General features: G+C 36.0%; 1 protein-coding gene across 4 annotated transcripts in view; it reads right to left on the bottom strand.

Annotated features, from left to right (window-relative positions):
- arhgap24 (Rho GTPase activating protein 24) overlaps window positions 1-22805 on the bottom strand; it is a 139047-nt gene that overhangs the window by 4343 nt on the left and 111899 nt on the right. For 3 of the 4 annotated variants that reach the window (XM_073871465.1, XM_073871464.1, XM_073871466.1), the window contains 5 exons: window positions 13675-13797; window positions 5212-5419; window positions 3422-3554; window positions 2276-2349; window positions 862-983 (listed from right to left, as the gene is read on the bottom strand). In XM_073871465.1, the coding sequence (XP_073727566.1) occupies window positions 862-983; window positions 2276-2349; window positions 3422-3554; window positions 5212-5419; window positions 13675-13797 (660 nt within the window). Of the gene's footprint in view, window positions 1-861; window positions 984-2275; window positions 2350-3421; window positions 3555-5211; window positions 5420-13674; window positions 13798-20092; window positions 20253-22805 lie in introns of those variants that run through there. The other variant, XM_055179935.2, reaches the window with a different exon arrangement.

Here is a 22805-nt window from a genome sequence, read left to right as displayed (position 1 = left end):
TTTTTGTGTCTCTTGTTAATTTTCAACCTTTAATAGTGATTATTGGTGACGTGTCTGAACTGTTTTAAAATGTTCCCCTTCAATAATTTCTTAGACATTAAAGAGTCAAAAGAAGGGTCGTAACATAATTCATGAAATATTTCTAAACATTTCTAAACAAGTCGAAATCCCGGAGGGTGGGGTGACAAGGGTTGTGGGACTGGTCCCACCCACCATCATTAATTTTTCAGTTAATAAATGCAAATAAAACCATTATTTTTATAAATAATTTGGCAGAAATGTTTTGAATGAATGAAACAAAAATTATAAATACTAAAAAACTAAATATTTTTCTGTAGCTGTTTATGAAAAAATGTCATGCACATGTTTGTTTGATGGTATTGCTAACATGCATTTTGCAATAATACCATGTATTTTGTATATTTCATGAGACTTTGTTTATATGTTTTATGCCTATTATTTTTTATATGTTGTATGACCCTGGACCACATTTTTTTAAATTGAGATTTATAGATAATCCGAAATAATCAATAACTAATAAATAAGCCTTCCATTGAAAAACAATCTATTATTTAAATCTAATATTTAAATCTAAATATTGAAAAAATGCCTTTAAAGTTGTCCAAATGAAGTCCTTAGCAACACATTAATATTAATGAATATTTTTTTATATAATTACGGTAGGAAATGTACAAAATATCTTTATGGAACATGATCTTTACTTATTATCCTAATGATTTTAGGCATTAAAAAATCAATAATTTTGACCCATACAGTGTATTGTTGGCTATTGGTACAAATATACCTGTGCAACTTATGACCATGGTCACACAGTATTTGTATTTGGATAAATAGACTCACCTTCCATTATAGTAACTGGATCCTCCACCTTTGGCCTCAGAATATTTGGCCCAAACACTGTTGCGAGATTCTGGACACTCATTTTGTTCACACCCGAGTAGGACTGCACCTCATCTAGAAACCTGGCCAAGACAGAAGGTCTTAATGTGTGCCAAACGAAAATGTATTTAGACATCACTCCAAAAACCTCAATTCCCTTGTCAGGTTTCTACACTTCCTAAACAAAACATTTTTATAAATTGCTGAAAGTCTACTCAAATGATGTACAGTATTCATGACTAAAGGATAAAGATTTTCAGGAATAATTTTCAATTAGGTAAATTAGGTACACCGTAAAAAAATGTCTTTAATTGGTAACAACTAAAAAAAGTTTTTTCATCTTAAATGTTCTCACGTTAAGTGAAAAACGTGAGTTGAAAAAGTTACCAACTGAAGTAATTAAGTAGATTCAACTTTCACTTTTACAGTGTAGAATTTCCAATTGTATGTCAACTATTGTAAAATAAATATACATTTTTACAGTGTAATCAATTTGGATTTACAAGTCATTTCGACTTACTATTTTTATCTTGACTATTGAGTTGCTGTAACTTAAATAATAAAGTTGAATTAATATAACTTCAGCTCTGTTTCATAAGTAACAGCAAGTCATCACTAGCCATGGTAAAAAATACAAATTATATATATATATAGACTTTTCTTCACTGCACAGTTAAATATATATATATATATATATATATATATATATATATATATATATATATATATATATATATATATTTTTAAATTAAGTCTAAACAGCAAATTAACTCTTTCCCCGCCGTTGACGAGTTATCTGGTCAATTAAGAGAAAACATTTGCATGAAAAAACCTGTTTCTGATTAGTTTTTATGGTTATCTGTAATACCGCGATTATCCACTAAATGGCACACTTCTTACCCAATTTATAAAAAACTGAAGCAAAAAATGATTTATTAATTTTACCATCAGTGTATGTTTTGATAATCGTTGTGAATCTGATTTCTAACAAAATGCCTTCACAAAAATGCAATTATTTCAGCTTGTTGCTAAAAAAATATATTTTTGAAGAAAAATTACCCATATTTAAAAGGTTATAAGCAAAGGAAAAAATATAGATAGGATGAATCCCCCCCCCTGTTTTCTTTTTATTTTTTGTTTGAAAGCAGAGGGTCTGTTCTTTCATTTGATATATTTATATATTTTTAGCAGACAGTTTTCCTGGAAGGCATTTTGTGAAACTTTTCACTAAAAATGCTGTCAGGCAACTTTCCAAAAAAAGGCTGGCGGGGAATGAGTTAATCATGATTACACAAAGATGGTTTATTGCATGCCAGTGAAAACAGGCAAAAACAATGCAAAGTATTTTAAATTCAATAACACCGAATGCACTTACTTGCAAATGTATTTTAACAGATTGTAGTTCACAAGAGGCAGACCGTCCACTTGTCCTCGTAATTCCTTCATTCCCTTTAGAAAGACAGAAAAATCAATAAAGTAAATGCATGGCCTGAATAAAAAACACATTCATGCATTTATTTCATGTGATTACCATAATCCAATTTTAAACTCTGTAATATTAAACAGAACATGATCATAGAGCGTATGAATCCAAAGACAATTTAACCTCCCCCCATTTAGTCAATCTAAAATATTCCTAATTGATTTTAAATATGCATTTTGCAGTTTATTTAATTAAAGTATGTGATTCGTCTTGGGTCAGTGGGTTTAACAATTGATGATGATCTGGATTTAATGATGCTCTTTAACCAAGAACTGTTTTTGGAGCGTATGGTCGATATGTCTCGCCTACACGAGAAGCCTGTTATTCACAATACAAGCCTTGTCCTTCATTGACAATGAGCGCCAGGGAAAATGTATTTCACTTGCAAAGCATCATGGTACAGTGACTCTCATAGATATATGAACCTTGTTTAAAACCAGTTGGGCAATAATTTAAATTCAGTGCAAGGTAAAAGTTTACTTTGAAAGTCAGATTGAAAGTGGTCAAGCCAAACTTGAATGAAAATAAACGGATGAAAGAAAAGACGACTAATTATACTGCTGAATTATAACGCAATATTTCTGCCTATAGTGGAAATGAAATTTAATTTGAATAAAACAAGAATAGTTAGAGGCGGAGTTTAAAAAAGTTAAAAGTACTGTAAACTTAATTTTGTTCTGTTAACTAAGAGGGCCGTGTAGTAAGGGTGAAGTTTAGTGGTTACAAATCTGCTGATCTATAGGTTGTAAGTTTAAACCTCTACTTAAAGTCAGTTTAAAAGAATAAAGCCACCTTAATAATAAAGCACTCAGCCTTTTGCAGTGTTCCTGTAGCTCAGTTGCATTGCGTTAGCAGCCCAAATGTCATAGGTTTGATTCCCAGGCAACAGTCTTGTACTAATAAAATGCATGCACTGTAAATCACTTTGAATAAAAGTAAATGTGGATATTTGAAGGCAACTCTCCATCGCCCCCTAGAGAACTGAGGTTGCACAACAAGCAATACATTATTGGCCAAACATCTTATAAAAGGACTCACAGCCTCCTGGTCTTTGCTGAATAATTTGGTGCAGGCCAGAAACTCGTCGTATTTACAAAAAGGGATGACGGGCTCGGGTAGCTCCCTTAAATACAGCTTCAGCAGGGACGCCACGGTGTGTACATCTGTGTTACTGCATGGAGAGATGGAGGAGTCATATAAATATAATAACCTAAAAATATGTCAAAAGTGGACAGATGAACAACAAGAAACAGCAAGTAAAAGGTAAGACTTAAACAAAGATGGACCACTTTAAATGACAATGCAATCTAGCCAGGGGGAATGAAGGCAGTTAAAGGATTAGTCCATTTTATTCAAAAAAATCCAGATAATTTACTCACCACCATGCCATCCAAAATGTTGATGTCTTTACTTTGTTCAGTCGAGAAGAAATTATGTTTTTTGAGGAAAACATTCCAGGATTTTTATAGACTTGAATGGACTCCAACACAATTGCAGTTTCAAAGGACTCTAAACAATCCCAAACGAGGCATAAGGGTCGTATCTAGTTAAACAATTGTCATTTTTGGCAAGAAAAATAAAAAATATGCACTTTTCAACCACAACTTTTCTTCCTCTGGCTGTGTGACGAGCCAGCGCGACCTCAGCTACTTGCGTAATGCCGTGGAAAGGTCACGTGTTTTATATATATATGAAACGCACATTTGCGGACTATTTAAAACAATAAACTGACACAAAGACATTAATTAGTATCATTCCACATACAAAAACCTCAGAACGGTCCTCTTTCTCCATACTTGTAAACACTGGGGCGTAGTTTTGCATACGTCATCCGTGACCTCTTGACGCACTGGCGCATCACAGGACCGGAGGAAGACGAGAAGTTGTGGTTTAAAAGTGCACATTCTTTATTTCTCCTGCCACAAATGACAAACGTTCCGCTAGATAAGACCCCCATGCCTCGCTTGAGATCGCCTAGAGTCCCTTGAAACCGCAATTTTAAACTGCATTAAAACTGTTAAGTGTTGGGGTCCATTAAAGTCCATTAAAATGAGAAAAATCCTCAAAAAACATTCTTTTCTCTCGACTGAACAAAGAAAGACATCAACATTTTGGATTACATGGTGGTGAGTAAATTATCTGGATTTGTTTTTAAGAAAATGGACTAATCCTTTAATGGGATGTACAGTAGATGTCCCTGTGCATTATCCTAAAAGATCAAGTAATCAAAACAGAAATTAAATCGGTATTAAATCAGAGCAAGTAGAAGGATGGCACTGCGCAACCATGCGGTAAAAGACCCGGGGTCATGAAAACACCATGACAAGCTGAATTTATAGACTCCTCCTAAATCTTACAGTGTCATACACACTAAACATTAGTACTGCAGGCAAGCATCTGTACCCACAGTCTCACACATGCATGACTATACTTTAAAATTATCACCTTTGCGTCAGACACCATAATGTTCTATATATGAACTGTGTTAAATAAGCAGCGTGCCATCCCTGCCATATCTTGGAGCTCTCACTAAAACTGCAGACTGAAAATAAATTTGGAGACAGCTGTTGGTGGTATCTGCAGTGTCATTGAATAAAAAAGCTTTGACAACAGTCTACAAATTTTAAAACAATGTGCTAGGGGTTACTTTACTCTCAAAGTATAGAGTGATACAAATAGCCCATTTACGCTTTACTAACTCATTTAGCTTCACTTTTAAATACAAAACGTTTTGTCAAATAATAAAACAATAAATAATCATCTTGGGTTAAGTTCGTAGTGCAAAAGTATACTCATGCATTCGAGCCTGAATATTTTTGAGAAAGTACCAGTCAAAAGATGGCTTCTCCCCACAATCGAAAGCATCCTGAAGCTCTTTGACCAGGTTGGCTTGTCCGGGTAGTCGAAAGAGTCCTTCCTCACGCAGTCCCCAACGCCGGATGAAGTCTGCACACTGCTCCACCAGCATGGGTGCCATTTTGTTGCCATAGCGACGCTCGTATCGAACAGTCTCTTCTAATTTCTGACCGAAGATTCCTAAAATGAGAAAGATGTCTTTCAGGATAAGCTAATGTAGTATTAGGGAGCATTCTGATGATAGTTGGTGTAATATGATTTCTAGCAGATTTCAAGAATTCAAGTTTTTAATCAGGTTGGTCATCAGATAAGTCTTGGTCATCAGTTGGTCATGTGCTTAATTTAATTATCAACCACCTGGCGAACCAAATTGGATAGTCAACAACAGCTTGACCACCTTTAGCTGATATAATCTGGTTCCCAGCAGAAAGCATTGTGTTTATATTTATTTATTTTATTTTACCCTTTATTTTACCAGGAAGTCTCATTGAGATCAGAAATCTCTTTACAAGAGAGACCTGGCCAAGGTAGCAGCCATACATAAACAACATATTAAAATGCTACATACAGGGTAGCAGCCATACATAACATAGTAAAAACATACATATACAGTCATGCAAAAATCCTTTAAATACAAGGACCTCTCAAGAAAAACAACTACATGTCTCCTTTACCACATTTTTTATGATGGTCTTAAACTAGAAATGTGTATATCAATAAATACATTTAAGATCTTTTTGGACATTATTCCATGCCCATGGTGCATAGTATGAAAATGCAGTTTCCCCAAATCTGTCCAAACCCTGGGTACATTAAAGAGCAACCACTTGGACGAGTGTAGTTGATAACTAGCAGAATTGAGACAGATGAGGGAACAGAGATATGCTGAAAGTTTACCTAACATGACTTTATATATACAAATATACCAATGCTGTTTTCTGCAGGTGGTCACTGATGTCCAACCCACCAGATCATAAAGAATGCAATGGTAAGTAAGCGACTTTTATAAAAATACAGAAAATAATAGAATAGGTCCTAAAATAGACCCCTGGGGGACCCCTTTAGATATCCCAAGAACGAGAATATTTACAGTATATGTAATTTTTATATCATTGCGGTCCTTCCGAAATCTTGTATGTCCAAATTCAATCTTTTTCAAGAAACTGAAAAAACACTGTACTTTTAAATGATTACACACTGTGTTGTCTAATACTTTTTTAATGCTTTGTTTGGTTAAATAAGGACAGCAATGATATTCAACTTTGCCTGTTGGATAAGATAATAGTCCAAATAAATTAAAACGTTTATAAGTCACGTTGTATAGTCACCTTTTAGTGCACTGTTCTTTATCACATGCTTTATGAATCATAAATTATTTTAAAATATTTTAAATAAATATTTTTCTCAATGAAATGGTTTTATATTTTAAATGTGTGCAGATTCCCTATTTTTTGTCATATTCACATGTACTGAAATTACACATCTACATAACATTTCTTATTATATAATTTAAGACAGAACCTTTTTTATACAAACAGAATAAGCAGGTGAGGTTAGTGCGATCACAGCTCATTAAAAAGTGAAACAGAATGAAGGTAACTGAGCATTGCATTAGCAACACAAAGGTCATGGTTCAATCCCAATACACATACTGATAAAATGGGTACCTAGACTTCACTGAAAGCCTTCATATAAAAGTGTCTGCCAAACGCATTAATATAAATGTAAAAAGTTATAAAAATAAATTTATATCCATTTGACCGTTTCTCAAAAGAAGATCCAGTTGGATCAAATTGTATATATATACTTTTGGTATTATGTTAATTCTTAATTGACAATTTGTGAATTATACATTATAAATAAGTCTGTGTATTTACACTTGGTGCGCTATTTTAATATCAGTCTGAGAAGTCTTCTAATAAATCATGTTAAAACTTTAAGATTAGTTAACTTAAGCCATAATGACAACACACCTATCACTCATAATTTATCAACAACAAGAGAGCTTGATTTCCGATCTAATCCAGCAAACTAAACGCTTTTCCTTTACATTTCACACACTTAAAGCAGAAAATCGTATGCTTCCTCTCCTTCCCCTGTTCTTTTGTCTGCATTCGGGTTGAAAACAAACGTGATTCACATGTGGCATGCGTATGAGAGGATTAGCTCTTCCTGGAAGCTTTGGATCAGCTGAGCTTTCCGGATCTCCGGACACAGACGCCATGGTACAAATTCATCTAAATCTATAGGACAGCAACGACTTTAACACTCATCCCTGTCTGAACTGATGAAAATAGGTCAGATTTCTTTGGGTAACAGAGAAAGACGGCATTAATATCTAAAAGGTGTCACTCACCACGTTTGGAGCCGATGCAAATTTTAATTTTACTGAAGATGTTTCTGTGCATGACACTGTAACAAAAAGTATGCAATCTTAAACAGAGTTGAGGACAATATGAGCAACCAGTCACAACCACGAGAAATCCAAAACCTACTAATGTGCTAGACAGTCATTTTTGAGTTTTAACTTGAGGAAAGTTTTGAGAATATCTGAAAATGATTGAATCTTCTCACGGAAACCTTGTTTTTATATTAAATAACGTGTAGTTACGAGTCACTTTCCAGAATATTCCCATATGAAGTGGTTTGCATGTTTCCAAGCAGCTACTTTTTGGCGTCCCATTTCCGGAGTAGGAATGTTGAGTGGTCCTGTGTGTGCATAAACATATTAATCCCATAATACATCTGGACAGGCGATGTCTGTTATGAATGGTGACCACACAGGTAAAAGACTTGGCTGTGTTTTGGCTAAAACATTGAAACAAGACCAGAAAGCATTAAATAGAGATGTTGCTCAGATGATGATTTATGCAGCAGCTTACATTAGTTTCTCTGTTTCCTATTCCTTGGAAAAAACTGAGAGAATCAGAGAAACATACGAAGAGTAAGTCTTGTGTTTCTAGCCAAACACAATCTCCTGATGGATGTCCTTTTCTTACAGCAAGTTGCTCTGGTGTGAACTTCCTGAACCTTGAGTTCTTGTAAGTATTTAGTGTGAATGATTGTGAAATAATCCTTAGGGCTTTGACATCATCAGGTCCTCTGGGTTGACTACAGAATGAACAGCATCACACAGAAACTCACTATACTATACTCCACACAGTTATGCAGGTGCTGTCCGGCCTGTCCAAGGCTTTTCTGTCAACCACGTGTATTCACACACAGTGTGCTGCTGTGAGACTTATCCTAAAAAAATAAACCAGCTCTACAAAAAATTCTCTGCTCTTCCTCAGAGGTCTATTTGGCTCTTTTCCTCATATCATACATTCACACTCATTTCTTTTAGTTTTGTCTTTCTTGTCTTCTCGTCTCTTTTCATTGTCTTGCACCCCTAAGGTATATTTCACTCTTTTCCCTATCTTACATATACCTTGGAGCTCCTCTCATTTGGTTAGTATCTCAATTCTTCTTGTCTCGTCTCTTCTCATTGTTGTCTTGTCTCATAGCTCTGCACTGCTCTCTTCTAGTTTTGTTTCTGTTTTCCTCTGTCTGGTTTTATCCTTCTGTTCTTCTCATACTGTCTCTTCTCGTGGCTTGTTGTGTCTTCTGTTCTTACTTTCTGAAACCTTTATGGTGTAGCCTTTTTCCTCATCTTATAGTTCTGGGCTATTCCGTTCTAGTTTTGTTTTTATCTTCTTGTTTTGTCCAATCTCTTCTCGCCTCCTCACCTCATCTAGCCTCTTCTCTTCTAGTCCCTTCTCTCGTCTCCTCTCCTCTTGTCCTCCCTCTTCTCCTCTTGTCTCGCCTCCTCCCGTCTTTCCTCCTCTTGTCTCTCCTCCTCTCCTCTTGTCTCGCCTTCTCTCTTCTAGCCTCTTCTCTTGCCCCCTCTCCTCTTGCCTCCTCTCATCTCAGCTCCTCTCCTCTTGTCTCGCCTCCCCTCCTCTCTTCTAGTCCCTTCTCTCTTCTCTCCTCCTCTCTTCTTGCCTCCTCTTGTCTCCCCTCCTCTTGTCTCACCTCCTCTCGTTTAGCCTCCTCTCGTCTAGCCTCCTCTCGTCTCTTCTAGCATCTTCTCTCGTCTTCCCTCCTCTCATCTAGCCTCCTCTCCTCTCTTCTAGCCTTTTCTCTCGTCTACTCTCCTCTTGTCTCTCCTCTCGCCTCCTCTCTTCTTGTCTCGCCTCCTCTCCTCTCCTCTTGTCTCGCCTTCTCTTGTCTCACCTCCTCTCGTCTTGCCTTCTCTTGTCTCTCCTCCTCACCACCTCTCCTCTTGTCGCGTCTCCTCTCCTCTTGTCTTGCCTCCTCTCCTCTGGTCTCCTCTCATCTCTCCTCCTCTCTTCTTAGCTCCTCTCCTCTTGTCTCACCTCCTCTCCTCTTGTCTCACCTCCTCCCCTTTTGTCTCGCCGCCTCTTCTCTTGTCTCCCCTCCTCTCCTCTTGTCTTGCTTCCTTTCCTTTTGTCTTGCCTCCTTTCCTCTTGTCTTGCCTCCTTTCCTCTTGTCTCGCCTCCTTTCCTCTTGTCTCGCCTCCTCTCGTCTTGTCTCACCTCCTCTCTTCTCGACTCCTCTCCTCTCACCTTCTCTCTTCTAGCCTCCTCTTGTCTTGCCTCCTCTTGTCTCTCCTCCTGCCTCTTCACCTCTTCTCATCTTGCCTCCTCTCACCTATCTTCCTTTCCTCTAACCTTGCCCCCTCTCGCTTCCTCTCTCCTCTCCTTTGTCCTTGCCTCCTCTCTTCTCCTTTCCTCCAGTCTCTTCTCACCACTTTTGTACCTCCAAGATCTATTTTTCCTCGTTTCATTTTATAGCTTGGAGCTCTTCTCATTTGGTCTTGTCTTTTCTTGCATCTTCTCGCTGGCTTTTACACCTTCACAATCTATTTGGCTATCATACCTTTGCTTCTGTCTCTCTCTAATCACTTACATTAAAAAGTCTTCAAGTAAACACTCCAGTCAGAAATGAACTCTGGAGTCACAGTCTTTAAGGAGCAGGAGGGTGGTATCCAAGGGGAGGAGAAACACGGCTCCATCCATCTTTAGCTCAGACTTGACCTATACTCCAGCAGAAACTATATCAGGGCCAAAACAATTCCCCAAGGTTAGCTTAAAAAAACTGCTAAGCTCTTAGCTGTGTAATCATCTGTTGTGTTGGTTCCCAGCCCTCTGCCCTCATTCTTGCACTCCACACCAGTGTGTTGTGCGGAAACTCCATCAACAACAGTTCACACACAACTCCACAATAGCTCCAGGCTAGTGACTCTCCCTCTCAGAGTTCATCCGATTCAATGGCAAATAAAAGATTAAAGGCAAATTGTTTAAATCTTCCTGAATGAAACATAAAAGCCCTTTTAAATATTGAATGATTATTCCTTGCGTGATTAAGCCTGTAGGCAAGGATTAACAAGTGAAACAGATCCATTCAAATTTACACCGGAACAGTAAGCTTGGTATTTTATGAACTCTAGGAGTTTCTAATTTAGAAGAAAATACGCCTTACAGTAAAACATGATAGAGTTAGCCTTCGCCCCAAGACAGAGGGGAGATTAGACATGTCAACAGCTGCAAATATGTGACTTCATTAAAGTTCAGCACAGTCAAGACCCCTTTAGGGGCCACAACTTCAGGCACTGGTTTACTCATTCGTGTCAGGAAAATCTCAGTTTCACTCGCTCGGAATGCCCAGAGTTCCTTTACAAACTCTCTAATGCATTTTACACGCTATACCGTTAAGTGTTATTTCAATCTAGCATGCTCTAATCTAATTGGATCTAAGTGTACAGGTTTTTCTTAGAGTTATGCCAGTCAAATACTCTCTACTAAAATATTTTCATTTTAAACAGCTCAAATGCAAAAACCCACAAACAAGTGTGTTTGACATGATTTTTGTTAATTAATTTTTTTATCAGACTCATCATGGATTTTGCCTAAAATTTTTATTTTTGAATGGTCTGAGGGCAGGATTAAGCGTATTTGTTGCGAAAGTATCTGATAAGTGTATAGTATGTGTCGAAAGCATTTGGTTACTATCATTATCTTTATTATCAAAATTTTTGATAGAGGTGACGTTAAGCGGCTTTTGCATCTGAACTTTTCATATATTATGACACAGCGTACACTGTCAGAAAAAATGGTCTGTAGCCGTCACTGGGACAGTAGCCCCTAAAAAGGATATAAATGTATATGATGTATATATAAAAAAATACAGGCATCAAGGCACGGTCGAATCCAATGTTTCCTCAACGCATGGATTTGTATTAATTAGCCACCTTGTAAAAATAGTTATTAATTGCCATGAGATTGTTTTGGTCTAGATAGGACGAAACGTAGAGCCCTGTCTGTGAAATTTTATATTGGACATGTTTGTGCTGAGATTTGGGACCCACAGGTCACAATAAAGTTGATGGAACGTGAACTTTTAAACTGTTATGCAGTCTTGGATATATCGTTGTTCTGTTCTTGGCTCTGAAACAAAGGCACATTCAATACTGCATTAACTACAAAGCAGTCACCTAAATGTCACAGTTTAAAACCCAAAAGAGCTCATTGCACAATGCAAAGCGATCCAGAATCTGATTTCACCTGATATGATTATGAAACACAAATAAGATCCGCTTGCATCTGAACACACACATCCAATACTGAGAGCTCAATGGCCAACAAGAAACAAGAGTCTGTGTGCTGCAACTGGGTGGCCATGACACAGAATCCCTACATGACTTTGGATATTGTACACTGTCTGACCTCAGTGACCTTTCACCTATAGGATAAATCAGGTGACTGTGGGAGGAAATTCCAGTTTTGCAACTATAAACGATTTTCCCGAGATTCCTGAGGAATCTTAATCCTACACTTCACAAATTGAGGAATGAATTGGTTTTGTCTCTGTATAAGTGTGTGGTGGTCCAGTGTGGCCACAAAAAAAAAACAGAAAATTTTTGTCAAAATGCAGTAAACCAGTTGACTTCCCACAATATTAAATCCTTAAAACCATGATTTAAACCCTAAATTATGTGCCAGTTTTAATGCTCCACCATCTAAACCAGAACTAATATGAGTCAGTCTGATTCTCATGTGCAAAAAACCATCATGGACACCACAGAAACATTTAGTTATTATTTAAATATATATGTTTTTTTAATAAAAAATGATTTTCTTATTTCTTATTTAGATTTCAATTCCGCTAAACATCAAAACCAATATTGTGTATTTATAACCAAAAAGCAATTTCTCAAGCACAAAGGTCAAACTGATGCAACTTTATGTAGGACAATTATAGAATTGGCAACAATGGATGCCTGTCTAAGTCTAATGCTGTGTTCCTTCAATGCTGACGTACGGTTACACATCCACCTCATTACTGCGGATGAATGGATCTTGGACCTCACTGCCCACACAAAGTGAATGATTCAGATGGCCATGAGAGGATGAGCCATACTGACACACCAGAGAAAAAGCTTTTAAGCTAAAACACAGTATCCTAAATCACGATTCAATATGTGATCAATCTAATGAGGTTAGTGTGCGCATGCATTTAAAACACACATACACAGCAATGAACGAGACGAGACGAGACCACTCATTTATACAGATAACAGTATTTGCACCATTAAACATGAAACACAGATTTTATCCAGAACTGTCAAGGTTCTGCTCTGAAAAGTAACATCTAATCTATAACACAGGTTTTATAGTTAAACTCCTGTGACGGTTGTCATAACCACCGCGCAAACGCAAACGGCCAGCAAACTCGGAGTTAGGGCGCTATTTGTAAGGGAAGCCAACTGATATCATATTGGCCTATTTACCATTGCGGTAGTAAAAACCTACCACCGTCACAGCCCCTAAACCCCTTATTAATACACAAAGTAATAACAGCAGAGTCTTCTCTAGCCTTAGTCATGTACTGTAGTTCATTTGGGATTTATTGTTTAGCGCCACTAACATTGGAAGAGGTTCAAATATGTGACCCAGTCTGTTTTCTTTATACAATTACATGATGTAAAGAACATTCTGTGAAAATATAACCTTGATATATTTGATATTGACTAAGTAAGGTCATGTCTAAGATCCCAATGCATAATTCGAATATAATTCAACTTGTGTAAACACTTCAAAGGGATAGTTCATCCAAAAATGAAAAATCTGTCTTTTTTACTGACTCTCATGTTGTTACAAACCTGTATACATTTCTTTGTTCTGATAAACACGAAGGAAGATATTTTGAGCAATGTTTGTAACCAAACCGATCAGAAGCCCCATGAGTAAATGATGACAGAATTTTCATTTTGGGGAGAACTATCCCTTTAAAGTGTGGTCCTTATAGAGAACGGCAACCTATAGCAATTATGAGTTCAAAGCACAGTTAAACAGTGACCGGTGTGTTTCAAACCATTAACCAAAGTTAGCTTGTTCAGACAGCCAGCGGTTGGCAGGTGACATTAAACTCACCTCCTCCAAACGGAGCCCATATGACCCTACGAATGCTTTTCACCCAATCCTCCATGTCATTCTGTGTACTGGCCATAAGAAGGTACGTCTCATGATTGGATGTCATTCGCTCCCTGTCGCCCCCTGAAGAGAAAGCGATGAAATTAGTTAATGTAACTGCATACTGCCAATTCAAATGACATTATACTGTAAATTTAAAACTGTAATTGTAATATCAACCATTAACTCTTTCCCTGCCATTGACAAGTTATCTCGTCAATGAAGAGAAAATATTTGCATAAAAAATGTGTTCTTGATGAATTTTTATGGTAATCTGCAACACAGTACTTACCCAATTTATAAAAAAAACTGAAGCCAAAATGTTATTTACTAATTTTAAATTATGTGTATGTTTTGATAATCGTTCTGATTCTGATCTCTAACAAAATTCCTTCACAAAAATGCAATTATTTCAGCTTTTTGCAAAAAAAAAAATGTATTTTTAAAGAAAAATACCCATATTTAAGAGTTTATAAGTAGAGAAAAAATATAGATATGTTACACATGATGTTTTCTTCCAGTTTTGTTTGTTTGTTTGAAAGCAGAGGGTCTGTTCTTTCATTTGATATATTTGTATGTTTATATATTTTTAGAATAAATTTTTCCTGGAAGGCATTTTGTGAAACTTTTGTGAAAAATCACAAAAAAATGGCTGGCGGGAAATGAGTTAAAAATGATCATTAATCGACAAAACTTGCAACCTTTTAAAGACCCAGATAAAACCACGTGTTTTCAGAAGTCTCTTATGTCTGATCTTAACGTTATTATTATTCCTTGAGTGAGTAATGCTAATATACATTTTCTTTACATTTTATTATTGCAAATTTTTCATGTACAGTATATTATAATGTTCCTGTTTTACATTGTTTCCTCTTTATTTGGCCCTGTCCGAAAAAAAGACCCCTAGCTGTCACTGGGGCGGTACTGTATCCTTTGAAAAAATACACCTTTGCACATATTAACCAGTTTTCCAGACAGGACTTATGGTATTCCCAGACTAAAATGCTTATTTAAGATGTCTTAACTTTAAACAGCTTGCACTAACATATCTTAAAATATATCAGTGCCCATTGTTTGGTCTCAAGATTCACATCAGTAATGTTTTTTTTTTTGTAAGGTATGTTTGTCCTCATATAACTGGGGCCTATTCATTGCTTAATCTAAACTCTGTCCAGGAAACAAAAGAGTTCATATTAGTACCTCAAAAGGTACATATTGGTAGCAATTGTATACATATCTATAAATAAATGCATATTAGGACCTTTTAAAGGGTAAGTAACAGCTTGGGATTTTTTTACCATTTTTTTCTGACCATGTAGGTACAAGCATTCAGATCGAGTGGCAGTGAGTCAATTCTGACACACATCCAGGTCTTTAAATTGTTTAGTTTTATAGTTGCCATCACTTCAGTCAAATTTCTATTTATAAACCAATTACAATCTTACAGACAATCACTTTTATAGGATTACAGCAGCAACATTGCACAACTGTGAAAACCTCTTAAGAAATCAATTAGAATTGAACTGAAACATAAAGAGTCAATGCACTGCAAAAAAAAAGACGCTCTTACTTAGTATTTTTGGCTTGTTTTCAGTAAGAATATCTAAAAATTCTTAAATTAAGATGTATTTTCTTGATGAGCAAAACGACCTAGGAAGATAAGTCTGGGTTTTAAACAAAAATATACAATTTAGGAGAATTTGTGCTTAAAACAAGCAAAAAAAAATCTGCCAATGGAACAAGAAAACATTTTTTGAATTAGGTGTTTATGAAAAAAAAGTAAACTTATTTTAAGATTTTTTTTCTTATTCCATTAGCAGTTTTTTTTTTTTTGCTTGTAATAAGCACCAACTTACTTAAAGTTTAACTTTTTTGTCTAAAAAACTTATTTTCCAAGGTAATTTTGCTCATCAAGAAAATAGATCTTAATTTAAGAATTTTTAGATATTTTTACTGAAAACAAGACAGAAATACTATGTAAGTATTTTTTTGCAGTGTGGTTTCTTAAACAACAAGGGAATATAAAGACATTTCTAATGCTTAAAATGGTTATTAGGCTGTACAAAATGCATTTGGTATTATTTTTAGATTTGTTGAGAGCATTCATAAAACACACAAACACAAAGTGGGAGCAGGAGAAAGAGATCTGATCAATACAGGATGCATCTCATCATCTGCTCTTGACCGTATGAAGAGAGATGATTACCAGTTTTTAAAAGCTCAGTCTGACATGTCCACAGTGAGGTGGAGTTTTAACGGAGATATGATTAGTCTGAAAGATTCAATTATTCATTGCTTTAATTCGTACAGTTCTGCCTTGCGGTTCTCCAGGAGTTTGCCACGGTCTTGGTCATTGATTTCGTCTGCAATGAGATCACCTAGCAGCCATTAAAAATGTATTTATAGACTGTCGAGAAGTGAAGCAGATGGAAATCGTTGAAGGAGCAACAACGGGAGACTGACCGCTCTAAAGCTTCACACTATAGAGATTGACAGATCCACTTAACAGTGTGCATGTACAAACAAGAGTTGACCAGATTATTACGACTCAGAGGTTAGCCCAATAAACTTTAGTTCCAGACAAATATAAAAACTGTTTATGCATGACTAAATTCATTCAAGTATCTAGAATTAAGAAGATTGCATATCACACAAATCAATGAAAATTGTTTACAAAAACATGTTTGCGCAAATTCAACCATCTGGAGGAAACAGTCCAACAAAAGTCAAATGTAAAAATGGCGGAGATTAATTATTTTGTTCTCAACACAAATAAAGTGCAAACCTTAAAATTCAATAAGCTTTTGTTTATAGAAGTTGCTTCAAAAAATATAGACATTTTATTGTAAACTTTGTAATTTATCATAAAATACAAGCATGATTATAAATTCATAAGTTTTCAAGATATGAAGTCAGTTACCGTAAACTACCACTAGTGTTGTCCACCACATTATAATACAATTTAACAACCAGAAAGTGTCCATCTATTGTTTTACATAATAAACAAATGCAAAGACATGTTTAAGAAAAAGGACAAAATAACATTGTGCTTTAAGTATCCAAATACATTTAGTGCCACTGTATATTAGGGCTGTCACAATGATTAAATAATCGTCTCATCGCGATGATTTCAGATCACCAAAATGATTGCACATCTCTTTAAAACACACAAGGGGGAGCTGCAGCGCCTGTGTAAATGAGACGTCATCAGATTACTTTTAAATGTGTGTTGTGTATTAATATTTACTGCCATTTAAACCTTGCAAAATATTTAATTTAAACAATCACAACAATGTGTAAAAATTATTTCATAAATAAACAAAAAAAATTATGAGAATTAAATGTCAAAGCAATAAAACAGACAATTAATTGTCATAATAATTGTCAAAGCACTAATACAGCCAATTAATTGTCATAATAGTCACAATTTATTAGTCAATTAACCGTCAGCCAAATTTCATAACCGTGACAGCCCTACTGTGTATGTATCATATCACCTGTAATATTTCATTTACTAAAACACCAACATCTGTGGCAAAAAGACCCCCATTTACATCCTAGAAGCATGCTTTTGTTTGCTGGTATCCACACCTGTTTTACAAATGGAAATGTGGGAAACAAAGGCAGGAATGTTGAGCTGCAGACCACCGCCTGAGGCTGGAGATAAACGGGGGGTAAAATGACAGCAAACCAAGCCAAAACTAAAATGTGATGGCACATGCACTCCCCTGCGCACATAGGATGCAAACATGCGACAAAAGAAATGCCCTTTGGCTGCAGGGGTCTGTATTAAACACACTTTAAACACCATCTGCTACACACTATTAAGCACAAATACAAACATGTGCAGAGGTCACACCGGATCAAGAGAAGGAAAGTCTCTCTCGTTCTCTGTCAGCAAGACCTGTACACCTATTAACCCTGGAGCTTTGTTAAAGAAAATACAAGTAAAAATTTTTACTCTCACCATGTCAGCATTGCTATTAACCCCATCAATTTTAACAGTAACTAAAGAGTCACGTGATTTCACTCTTACTATTTTAATAGATTACTGGGTGATTCTCATGAAACCATTAAAACACCACGGCACTAATGATTTTAGCTTTAAAATGTGTAATATAGTAACATTAAAAAGCATCAGAATTAACACAATACTGTGTTCTACCTTGCACAATGTGTGATTTCAACATAAGAATTTATAATTGTAAATTTTATCTCATTTTCTGCTGAAATTCTCATTACCGCAATGTGTCCGGCTGTGTTTGAACATGCGTTGTGTTGTCAATTAATCAAATTAACACAAAAATATTAAGAAAAAAAATAAATGGATGTTTTGCTAGACTACTTTAGATGACAGAAAAAATATTTACTGAATATTCATGTATAATAATAATGAAGAAAAATTAGGAAAATGATGTGTCCATGCCTGATGTTCTCATCCTCCGCAACACTTTTTGAGAACAGTTTAAGCACACATACAGAATTTTAATAAAGTTTGATTTTGAGTGACCAAGCACATGGACCAGTTACTTCAAGATGGCTACCAGGTAAGATAATTTTTTTACAGTTAATTTGAAATATTGTCTTGTCAGAATGCTTACATGACATTTTGATTATCATTACCGCAACAGATGCTTATTAAATGTTAATTTAATTAATAGAATCATAATACTTTGTTTCAGGTTTGTCATGTCATTTTGAAAATATGTCAGTGTTGATGTTTTCTGACTGTTGCGGTAATGAGAATTTTTTTTAATTATGTTACAAAAAGTGTTAAATGATAAGTAAAAGTTTTTAAATTAATGTTCCCATTTACTCCAGACTTTGTTTTTCAATGTCTGGTGGGAAAAAAAGTAAATTTAAGCAATTTTTACATTTTCATTTTTAAAACCAAGTTTTCGAGAGAATCACCCTAGTATACTCCGTAAAAGATGACCTTACTTACCTTCAAACACATACACCCCCCCACCATTCACCTGGCTGTACATTAACATTAAGCCGCACTGATAGGTCCTCTCTAAATCTCTTTCCATGACATAAGTGACATAAGGATCAGTGCACCTGGCACAACTATTATTTTAACCACAACAACAAGGAGAGCTTTGCAGGTCTCAGATCAGTGTTAGCAGGTAATAATCAGGCAGACCCCACACATACAGTACAGTGTCCGTCTTCCCGAGCTTTGGATTGCCTCTCTATCTCCCAGCTAGTGACTCATTGGCCCTCAGGGATTCATTATGAACCGGCTTTTCACAAGCCCTTCGCCACTGATCCTGGTGCCAGATCACACACACACACAGCTAGCGAGATCCCATTGTGCCCAGTATTCAACAACCACAAATCTTACGACCAGGGCACAGTTAAGCCAGTTAGAACATAGCAGGCCAAGGACAATGTCAGTGCTAATGGTGATATACAGATCTCCTACAATTAAGGTTAATATGTTAATGTTAACATTATATTGCTAAATATTGCATCATAATATGCTTTACAATGTTCATGCTTTCCACAAGTTTCCAAATATAGCAAGCATTCAATACTTATTCAAAAATTGATTTATTTATATACTGTAGTGCTCCTGGAGCTCATTTGCATCGCACAGGTCATGGGTTCGACTCACAGTTAACACAAATATTGATAAAAATGTGTACCTGGAATGCACTGCAAGTTGCTTTGGAAAAAATACATGTTGCCAAATACATGTTACACACACATAAGGTGAGTCTTTATTCCAATTAAAGCTTAAACCAGCATTAAAAGGCTTAGTGACAAGATGCATTAAATCAAGATGTCAAGGCAGTGTTAACTTGGACATCTCACACAGCTATAACGCAAAATAAACACACCACACTGTAAGGAGTACATTTCTGTAAAGCAGGTTTCTGATAGCGTATTTAAATTCTTGCAACGGGGTTTGCACAGTGTAATGAGTGTATAGCCTGGACGTGAATCATCAGTGCATATGTCTGCAATAAACAACATATGAATGAGCAGGAGACGCGCGCGCACACACATTCCTCTCGTGCTCGGTGTATTTATCAACGCGCGTCAGACGCTATGGCTCCCCGGTCTACTAAAAACAATCCTTCACATACACAAACACTAAAGCATTTTAAAAATAAACATGATAAAGATTAATAATGTTTCTCTGTAAAGTTTAAGCTGTCAAGATACAACTGAATTGACACAATAAATCAAGAGTCTTCGTCTGGACATTTTACATTGTTCTCATGCATATTTAATGTCCAAATTGCTACATAAACCTACTGAAATGAGACCATAAATCCTCATCCACAAAACAGCAAGTCGATGAGAACCGAAAGCAAACATCCGTCCAGCAGCAGCAGCAGCACATATATAAATTCTGTAGCATACAAACCTTTTGGGATCCAGTTGCATGTGGTTGTTACATTCGTAGAAACTCAAAGTAGTGCAGAAATAAATCCCACAGAAAAGAGTCTCCTCGCGCACTAGCACCTCGAGCACCGGCTGCGCGAGACACAATAGGATTTGCGGGTGGGTGCGTGTGTGCGCGCGCGCGTGCGACCCTCCCCTCACGGGCGGTCGGTGCCAAAATGTTTTTAATGTATTCCAAAAAGTTTATGTATTCTTTACAAATCATTTATTACATTGATTTGCAAAGAGCTGTTTTCTTTTCATGTTTATGGTATTTTCCTAATAAAATAATACATATACAATAAAAATAAAAAGCACAACAAATACACAAATTCCTATCATACACCCCAGCTTTTTGCTACTATTTTTATTAAATTAATTTACATATGACCAAGGTAGACATAGTCAAAATAACACAATAATACAATGAACACGTAAAGCCAGGGGCTTGCACTTTAATTTGTGTGGCGTCACATAGACCACGCATGCGTCATGTGCACATATTAACCTGTTTGGCTTTCAGTGTGCAACTGCTATAAATCTCCAGCTAGATTAGATATTTTATAAATTATGTGAGCGTTTGTGTATTTTAGGTGATATCAAAAACAAACAAACAGGGCTTTATTTTAAAATCTGGATATGGCATGATACACATGCTTAAGAAGAGGTATACAGGACTAAATAAGCCAATGTTTATTAAAAGGAAATCAATACTGACATTAAAATATACATAAATAAATGATACAATTGCTCTTTTTTCTGGTTATTAATTTAGGGCAGTGGTTCCCAAACTTTTTCAGCGTGCGGCCCCCCTTGTGTACGGTGCATTCCTTCGCGGCCCCCAAAAGAAAATTTGTGACAAAAAACTGTTGTAAAACTCAACATTTTAATAAAAAAAAAACATTAAATTATACAAAAAAGTATTGCTTTTGGTTAGTAGTCTTATTTTTTTAGGTTTAACTACACAGAATTCATGATAAATTAATGTATTTCATAAAATGTCATAAAACTGGGGCCCCCCTGGCACCATCTCGCGGCCCCCAGTTTGAAAACCACTGATTTAGGGAATAAGGCAGAATTGTTACATCCAAACAAAGTATTTAATAACCTCCCTTAATGTTGCATACTTTAGATTGCATTATTAAAAACCATATTAGTCATTCTGTACACACACACTCCCAGTTTTGCCATCTCTACATCATTCTCAACATTTTTCCCGTTGACTTCATTCAGAAACACACACCCTTCAGCATACCCCGAACAACTGCTTCAGTGTTTTTAGGATTAGTCATCTTTAAAATCAACATGAGTAAACCGATTAGCAATATTTTCCTCAGCAGTTGCTCACGGAGGAGCGCGTCTGTGTGCGCCATGTGTCTTTCCTGTTCTGTAAGTCAGTTAGACAAACCCTCATTCATCTCATTCATTTTAATGGGACACTCAAGATGTTGGTATGAGTAAATCTGAGATCTTACGTCTGTGGCACATGCTTGAGGCATTGAGCTGATTTAACCAACTGCACTGACATAATCAACCGAAGGTCTTTATTCACACTGCAATGTCACTGGTTGCAGGAAGCATGCTTGCTGCAGCTGTCTCCAGGCATTTCCAGGCTGCGCTGTGTGAACAGATTGTTATGCAAACACGCTGCGACTCCCAAAAGAGTCTTCTGTGCTCTCACTGCATCACAAACAGGCAGAGCTGTAACCAATTCGCTCCGTCTGTTTCTTTTAAGAGCGGGTCACCACACTTTGTAGCCATGAGTAAGAGGAAGGTAAAGCTTGGCTTCCTAATGTAACAACAGAAGTAGCAAACAAAGTGACCTTATTTCCTCCAACACTTCCTGTTTTTTCCTTCACAATGTCCAGGATGGACCAGACGTGCGGTGTGGGTGTTGTGCTACCACCAAAAGGCAAATCATTCACTTCCTGAATATACTTGGCACATAAATGGGTGATTCTCACAAAAACTTGGTTTTAAAAATGTCAAGCATGAAAATGTAAAAATTGCTTAAATTTACTTTTTTCCCACCAGACATTGAAAAACAAAGTCTGGAGTAAATGGGAACATTAATTTAAAAACTTTTACTTATCATTTAACACTTTTTGTAACATAATTTAAAAAATTAGTCTTAAAAAATCTCATTACCGCAACAGTCAGAAAACATCAACACTGACATATTTTCAAAATGACATGACAAACCTGAAAGAACATAATTTGGAGATTCTGCACATGCATTTAAAATCAAAGTATTATGCTTCTATTAATTAAATTAACATTTAATAAGCATCTGTTGCGGTAATGATAATCAAAATGTTGTGTAAGCATTCTGACAAGACAATATTTCAAATTAACTGTAAAAAATGATCTTATCTGGTAGCCATCTTGAAGTAACTAGTCCATGTGCTTGGTCACTCAAAATCAAACTTTATTAAAATTCTGTATGTGTGCTTAAACTGTTCTCAAAAAGTGTTTTGCGGAGGATGAGAACATCAGGCATGGACACATCATTTTCCTAATTTTTCTTCATTATTATTATACATGAATATTCAGTAAATATTTTTTCTGTCATCTAAAGTAGTCTAGCAAAACATCCATTTTTTTCTTAATATTTTTGTGTTAATTTGATTAAATTACAACATAACGCATGTTCAAACACAGCCGGACACATTGCGGTCATGAGAATTTCAGCAGAA

The sequence above is a fragment of the Misgurnus anguillicaudatus genome, chromosome 9 (assembly GCF_027580225.2).
Source record: "Misgurnus anguillicaudatus chromosome 9, ASM2758022v2, whole genome shotgun sequence".
Lineage (NCBI taxonomy): Eukaryota > Metazoa > Chordata > Actinopteri > Cypriniformes > Cobitidae > Misgurnus > Misgurnus anguillicaudatus.
This window is presented reverse-complemented; position numbering and strand designations above follow the sequence as displayed.